The sequence below is a fragment of the Sebastes fasciatus genome, chromosome 13 (assembly GCF_043250625.1).
Source record: "Sebastes fasciatus isolate fSebFas1 chromosome 13, fSebFas1.pri, whole genome shotgun sequence".
Lineage (NCBI taxonomy): Eukaryota > Metazoa > Chordata > Actinopteri > Perciformes > Sebastidae > Sebastes > Sebastes fasciatus.
The window spans coordinates 32,692,068-32,700,316 of record NC_133807.1 but is presented as its reverse complement, the minus strand read 5'-3'; the positions used below and the strand labels follow the sequence as shown (position 1 = coordinate 32,700,316).

Genomic DNA, 8,249 nt, shown 5'->3' with positions numbered 1-8,249 from the left:
TATCAAAGCATTATCCAATATTAAATTACCCATAAGTACAAACCAAAAATGATATGAAATCAGTTTGAAAATAAGCTGAAAAACATTGGATGACAGAGTGAACTGGATCACAACATAATCATCAAGGTGAAATGTCCATTGGTTAGATGGATGGTGATGAACATGATGAGATGGCAATAAACCAATTTACAAAAAATGCTTGTGGATATCAGAGGGATGCTGTAGATTATTGAGCTAAACATGAATTATGTTGCTCATTATCAAGTGTAGACCACACAATGTCAGTTTCATGTAAATTGGATGATGTTATTCACATAACGCTGACTTCCTGTTGCCAGTAGGTGGCGCTATGACTATGAGTCAATATTGCCATGTAGATGTCCTCAGGCCTGGACTGCTATGGAGTAGGTCAAGTTTGGGGAAGATTGGACCAAGAACAGTTGAGTTACAATAGTTCGTTGTTCAATGGAGAATCATGTAAATTCTCCGCCACGCCACGTCAACGCCGTTTCATAAAAACTCAAGCTTTGACCAACTTTTCATCACCGAGGTCCTAAAATTGTACTGACCAAATCTGAAGTTGATCGGGTTAAATCTGTAGGAGGAGTTTGTTAAAGTACAGAGCCTGGAAATGGCCAAAAATACATGAAAAAAAATAAAAATAAAAATAAAATCACACAAAATTCAAAATGTCCGACTTCCTGTTGGGTTTAGAGCACGGCCCCAAGAGACTTTTTTTTTTAAGGCTACATGTGAGACGTGTCTACCAAATTTTGTACATCTAGGTGAAACGTACTGCAAGGCCTGCTTCTTTGAAATGTTGTAGGGGGCGCTATTGAGCCCCCTTGCCACACCCAAGCACACGAACACAATCCGTTAACACATTTTAGCACTGTTAATGAGTGTGCCAAGTTTCTTTTGTTTTTAAGCCACCCTAGCACCTCAAAAACAACTTCCTGTTTCATGGCAAACAATGCATCACCACGGCAACGGCATTTCACGAAAACTCAAAAGCCTCGCCGTCTGGTATCATGAAGGTCTTACCATATTCGTGACCAAATTTGAGGTGGATCTGGTTAACCTGCTAAGAGTAATACGCCAAAATATGGTGACTGGAACTTCCTGTTGCCACTAGGTGGCGCTATGAGTATGATTGAAAATTGCCATGTAGATGTCTTCAGGCCTGAACTCCCATCAAACGTGACGCAAGTCATCAAAATTCACCATGCCGCCACGGCGCCGCAATTTGACGAAAACTCACATCTTTGCAAGGAAGCATCATCCAGGTCTGAAGGCTTTTCTGATAAATTCTGAGAGGGATCTGATTAATCTGTCAGGAGTATGTTGTAAAAGTACACAACCTGTGACTTCCTCTTGCCAGTAGGTGGTGCTGTGACTATGTGGATGTCGTCAGACAGGGACTTTTATCACGCATGAGATATTTGGAGCAGATTGGTTAATGTAATTGGTTAACGCTTTTGAGCCATTTTGCCACACCCATACGTAAAACCCATTAAATGTATACATTTTCTGTACTTCTGATTCAAAGTGTTGTTCGTTTCTGAGCATGTTTAACCCATCAAAATGCTATCCATTTCGGAGAATAATAATCATAACAATTTCAATAGTGCCTCACTGAAAACATGTGAGACAAACTTTTAATCGACTGACCTCGAGGAATGACTCATGAACTTTGATTCTCCAGTTTCAAACTGAAAAGCCGAATGCATTCAATCCTCCCTGTGAGGAGGAGTCAATGCAAAACTCAGATGTCTTCCACCTCTACTTATCTGACTGCAGAGAGGAGGACAGAGGACAGTGGACACACAGTTTAACATGATGGACTATAGGACAGGACTGCTGCTTTTAACCATCTGCTGCTGGACAGGTCAACATTTACACTGATGTTGAGTTGACATAGTTTTTATTTGTGTAACTGACATATTTCTCATGATGTATTTTTATATCTTGACAGGTGTTGATGGTCAGACTCTGACAGAATCTGAACCAGTGATTAAAAGACCTGGAGAATCCCACAGACTGACCTGTACAGCCTCTGGATTCACATTCAGCAGCTACGAGATGAGCTGGATCAGACAGGCTCCTGGAAAAGGACTGGAGTGGATCGCTTATATTTATAGTAGTAGCATCTACTACTCCCAGTCAGTCCAGGGGAGATTCACCATCTCCAGAGATGACTCCAGCAGTAAAGTCTATCTACAGATGAACAGTCTGAAGACCGAGGACACAGCAGTGTATTACTGTGCCAGAGACACACAGTGAGAGACGATAATAGGAGAGTCATACAAAAACTACTTCCTCTATTTACCACCACCACTGGGAACACTCTGTTATCTCAGCATCACTGGTCCTGGCATGTCCTGCAACACAACCTATAAACAATACAATATTTGATGAAGACTGTTTTTATATCGGACTCAACCACAAACTGATGAAGGTCAAATATACTGATTAATACAAGAGTGACTTATAAATGAACTATGAACTACCATAGTCTTCATTTATTTTAAAGAGTTAGTTTCAGTTCCTGAGCAGCTGTTTTCCTCTAGAGGCTCAGAGTTTCTTCAAACATCTGAAATCATTAAAAGTATTTGATGTAAAAACCTGCAGACCAGCAGCATCACACTGAGTCACATCACACAGAGAACTTAAAGGAAAAGTAAAATATACTTAACTTGCTTAAAGTAGAAGTATGCACTGTGCAGTAAAATGTATTATAAATCACTCAAAATGTATGAATAAATGCAGTTAGGAGTTAATAAATGTAAATATAATAGCTTCACGTATTAAAAGTTGACAGTAAAACAAAGTTAACAGTAGTTTTATTTCTGTAAATGAGACTTTTTCTAAATGTTTGTGAGCGTGTAATGACATTAAGATATGAGATGTGAAGCAGAGGTGATTTCCAGGCATGTTTTCACTCTGCAGATATAAAAACAGTGAACAGACTCTTCTATTGGCTCCAGTTAGACCAACATTGATGCTTCATATATGTTTGATTCTATATATGCAAACTCAGTGAGCTTCAGCTATAAAACATCACATCAGGCTGTCAGAGGAGTTCACAGCACGTCAGCTTCAACATCAACCATGTTCTCTGGAGCTCTGCTGCTGCTGTTGGCAGCTGGATGTGAGTCTCTCTGGATCTGTCAACACTTCTTCTTTTACAGTACAACTTGATATTTTTGTGATAAAACCTGTTCTTGTTTTTTTAACAGGTGTGAAGGGTGAAACGTTGACTCAGCCAGCCTCTGTGACTGTGCAGCCAGGTCAACGTCTGACCATCACCTGTCAGGTCTCTTATTCTCTTGGCTACAACACAGCTTGGATCAGACAGCCTGCAGGGAAAGGACTGGAGTGGATCGGAATGGAAGCTACTGGAAACACCGCATACTACAAAGATTCACTGAAGAACAAGTTCAGTATCAGTTTAGCCTCTTCCAGCAAGACAGTGACTCTAAACAGACAGAACGTGCAGCCTGAAGACTCTGCTGTGTATTATTGTGCTCGAGAGCCACAGTGAGAGACGATAATAGGAGAGTCATACAAAAACTACTTCCTCTATTTACCACCACCACTGGGAACACTCTGTTATCTCAGCATCACTTTATTTTGTAATACTGTTGATTAAATTCTCTGTATTAGTGTGGTGAAACTGGGTCCACATGTCTTAATAAGTACGTGTATGAAGATCATTAAGGTGCAGAATGATGAAAACTGGACAGAAACAAGTGATGAAGGTATTTGTGTGGAACACTATACTGAACAGGAAATGTACACAAACAAAGATAAAATTCATGAGGCTTCTTTTGTTTTAAATATCTGAAGCCAATAAAAGAAGTTCAAAGCTGTAATGTTGAACAATTAATGAACTTCTAGTCCTGTAAAACATCATTAACAACAATTCTGTCTCAAGTGAGTAACTTGTCTTGAATGTTAAAAGTAGCTCCCATCGCTGTTTTCAACCTCTAGAGGGCAGACAAGGACTGGCTTTAACACTGATCCCAGTAACGTCCATACAGGAAGACATGACGGGGAAAGACACCATTAGTTTTACTAAAATAATACACTAGATATTAATGTTCTCCTCCTATAATGATAATCTGTTACCAACTTTTCTGACATGAAATCATCATTAATCTATCACAATGCCACGCTGCACCACTGCTTCACTGATTGTTGATGATGGTTTAAATATAATCAGTCAGATGACACACATCGTTGTGGTTCTGTTGATAACCCAGTTATTAGATTTAAAACACGTAAGAACAGTTTTAGACATAAAACGTCCTGGTGAGTAAACATTCATTCTAGTTTCACCAAACAAAGAGTGAGATCCAACTCTGATCAGCTGAGTCCTCCCTGTGAGGAGGAGTCAATGCAAAACTCAGATGTCTTCCACCTCTACTTATCTGACTGCAGAGAGGAGGACAGAGGACAGTGGACACACAGTTTAACATGATGGACTATAGGACAGGACTGCTGCTTTTAACCATCTGCTGCTGGACAGGTCAACATTTACACTGATGTTGAGTTGACACAGTTTTTATTTGTGTAACTGACATATTTCTCATGATGTATTTTTATATCTTGACAGGTGTTGATGGTCAGACTCTGACAGAATCTGAACCAGTGATTAAAAGACCTGGAGAATCCCACAGACTGACCTGTACAGCCTCTGGATTCACATTCAGCAACTACGGGATGAGCTGGATCAGACAGGCTCCTGGAAAAGGACTGGAGTGGATCGCTTATATCAGTAGTGGCAGTAGCTACATCCACTACTCTCAGTCAGTTCAGGGCCGGTTCACCGTCTCCAGAGACAACAACAGACAGCAGCTGTATCTGCAGATGAACAGTCTGAGGACTGAAGACTCTGCTGTTTATTATTGTGCTCGAGAGCCACAGTGACTGGAGTTGGTTGAGCAGCTGTACAAAATCCTACAGGACTCATTCTGACTGGACTGATAGACAACAACCATGAAGAGTTTTTTCACAACAATTAGCCTATATTTTATTTTTATATTGAATTTTTTCACAACTTGTTTTATATTAACAATAAATTAATACCTGCGTTATACATATTCCTGAAAACACATTAAAAACACAATAAAGATCAGTTGTTCATGAAAGGGCCAAAAACAGCATCTGGTTTCTGAAATTAAACTTCTACAAATTCAACATTTATTACAAATGAAGACAATAATATCTGTAAATGATGTGGAATCTAAAGAGAGTCATAAATATGAGACTGAAAATTATTTTATAAAATCACTAAAATCAGATCTTAACTGAGCTGAACTACAGCTACAGCTCACTACCTTATATGGAGTTTATATATGTGATGAAATTATAATATTAGCAGTCAAAGGATCGTTGTTGTGTTTAAACTGCAGAGAAACGTCTACACTGTAAAAAAAAAAATCCTCTTTACTCAAGCAATTTGACATTTTGTCCTGTATTTCAAAATGACAAAAAAAATCATGTAAAAATTACAATAATTAAATGTTTATTGAAATGTGTCATGTGTTTTAACAAAATAAATCTGTATAAATGGAATACATTAAATATCTGTTTTTTTTAAAGGCTTTTGAAAGCTAATTTTAACAAAACTATCCGTGAAAATAAAATATTCTTTACTGATAAAAGTAGCAGGATTTTATATAATTTTACAACAAAGAAATACATTTGTTATGCTGCTTTCAAATACATAAAAAACACTGTTATTAATCTATTTAAAAGTGTATAAGTGCAAGAAAATATATCCCTAAAGAAATAAATATTTTGTCGTTTTGCATAACTTAGTACTTTACATACATAAACTATAAAAACACAGGTATTGACTGTGAGTCAGTTAAAAACGGCATTTTAACAGATTTTTACTTCCTCTTTATCGTTACGTTAATATAAATCAAAATTGTTAAATAAGTGCATTTCATGTTATAAAAAACGGTTTAAAATTATAAAGTTACATTTTAAAAAGTTATTAACTGTGTTTTACGCTTCCTTACATTTATATATATAGGACTTGTGAATCAAGCATTAATTACCCATCACTACGTTCCCCTTTACACAGAAGAAAAGGTTTCACAGTCCGTCCGTGCAACACGGATCGGAGTAATTGCTAATCAGTCCTGTAAAGCGTGACGTGAATGTTATACCTAAATAAGTAATTCCTGATCCGTCCCATGTCCTGTCCAATGGTAAAATGAATGAGGTCAACAGCCTGTAGACATGGAGAGGATGTTGACAGGTTGGGACAATAAAGTTTTCTGAATCTGAATGTAATAAGAAAATGTTCATGTTCACAATAAGAATAATGATCCTAATCTAAATAAACAAGAATGTACATCATGTTTTAATATCAGATTGTTGTCAGCAGAATAGATTTAGGCATTAATAGATAAAAGCAAAATTAACGGTTGTTTCATTTCTGTAAATGATGAGACATTTTTCTAAATGTTCCTATTTAGCGTGTAATGACATTAAAATATGAGATGTGAAGCAGAGGTGATTTCCAGGCATGTTTTCACTCTGCAGATATAAAAACAGTGAAGAGACTCTTCTATTGGCTCCAGTTAGACCAACATTGATGCTTCATATATGTTTGATTCTATATATGCAAACTCAGTGAGCTTCAGCTATAAAACATCACATCAGGCTGTCAGAGGAGTTCACAGCACGTCAGCTTCAACATCAACCATGTTCTCTGGAGCTCTGCTGCTGCTGTTGGCAGCTGGATGTGAGTCTCTCTGGATCTGTCAACACTTCTTCTTTTACAGTACAACTTGATATTTTTGTGATAAAAAACATGTTCTTGTTTTTTTAACAGGTGTGAAGGGTGAAACGTTGACTCAGCCAGCCTCTGTGACTGTGCAGCCAGGTCAACGTCTGACCATCACCTGTCAGGTCTCTTATTCTGTTAGCGGCTACTGGACAGCTTGGATCAGACAGCCTGCAGGGAAAGGACTGGAGTGGATCGGAATGAGAGTTGGTTCAACCACATACTACAAAGATTCACTGAAGAACAAGTTCAGTATCGACTCAGACTCTTCCAGCAACACAGTGACTCTAAACGGACAGAACGTGCAGCCTGAAGACTCTGCTGTGTATTACTGTGCCAGAGACACACAGTGGTTAAAGTTACCAGAGAAGCTGTACAAAAACCTTAAAGAATGTATTCTTACAAAGACCAACAGGGGGCAGTAGGAGACCTCAAATATGATGGCAGTAAAGAGCAGTATAACAACGCCACTAGATGAGCTGCAGGTGATTTTGTGGTGTTTGACTTCCTGTTTGTTTTTTACCAACAATGTGATGCTGAATAACTGACTGAGTCTCAGTTTTATTTAGACTGTTGATGTCTAAATGTGGTTTTCTTTCCTCTGTGTTGGTTTGTAAAAGACAACAACATGACTTTTAAGTTTTGTTTGAAATAGTAATCACATTCACATCCTCTAACAGACTGTAGAACTGGGGAACAATTTGTGTCAATCAGTAATTACACATTTGAGTGATCAAAATCACATGTGGAGTTCCCCACATGTCCTTTCTCAGGCCTCTACATGATCCCACTACTTAGTTTATGGAAAACAACGAAATCTGACATCAGCTGAGTCCTCCCTGAGAGGAGGAGTCAATGCAAAACTCAGATGTCTTCCACCTCTACTTATCTGACTGCAGAGAGGAGGACAGAGGACAGTGGACACACAGTTTAACATGATGGACTATAGGACAGGACTGCTGCTTTTAACCATCTGCTGCTGGACAGGTCAACATTTACACTGATGTTGAGTTGACATAGTTCTTATTTGTGTAACTGACATATTTCTCATGATGTATTTTTATATCTTGACAGGTGTTGATGGTCAGACTCTGACAGAATCTGAACCAGTGATTAAAAGACCTGGAGAATCCCACAGACTGACCTGTACAGCCTCTGGGGTTGACTTTAGTAGCTACTGGATGGCCTGGATCAGACAGGCTCCTGGAAAAGGACTGGAGTGGATCGCGATTATCAAATATGACAGTGATAGCAAATACTACTCTCAGTCAGTTCAGGGCCGGTTCACCATCTCCAGAGACAACAACAGACAGCAGCTGTATCTGCAGATGAACAGTCTGAGGACTGAAGACTCTGCTGTGTATTACTGCGCCAGAGAGCCACAACAACACAAACCATCAGTAGACCTGAACAAAAACCCCTCAGTGCCTGAACACTTATAACA

The 8,249-nt window shown here is 38.6% G+C and overlaps 1 gene segment (V, D, J or C); it reads left to right on the top strand.

Annotated features, from left to right (window-relative positions):
- The first annotated feature begins 6,723 nt into the window (after positions 1-6,723).
- LOC141781457 (Ig heavy chain V region 5A-like) lies at positions 6,724-7,230 on the top strand. The segment is given in 2 exon segments: positions 6,724-6,763; positions 6,854-7,230. Coding segments are annotated over 2 exon segments (417 nt in total).
- Positions 7,231-8,249: the final 1,019 nt, after the last annotated feature.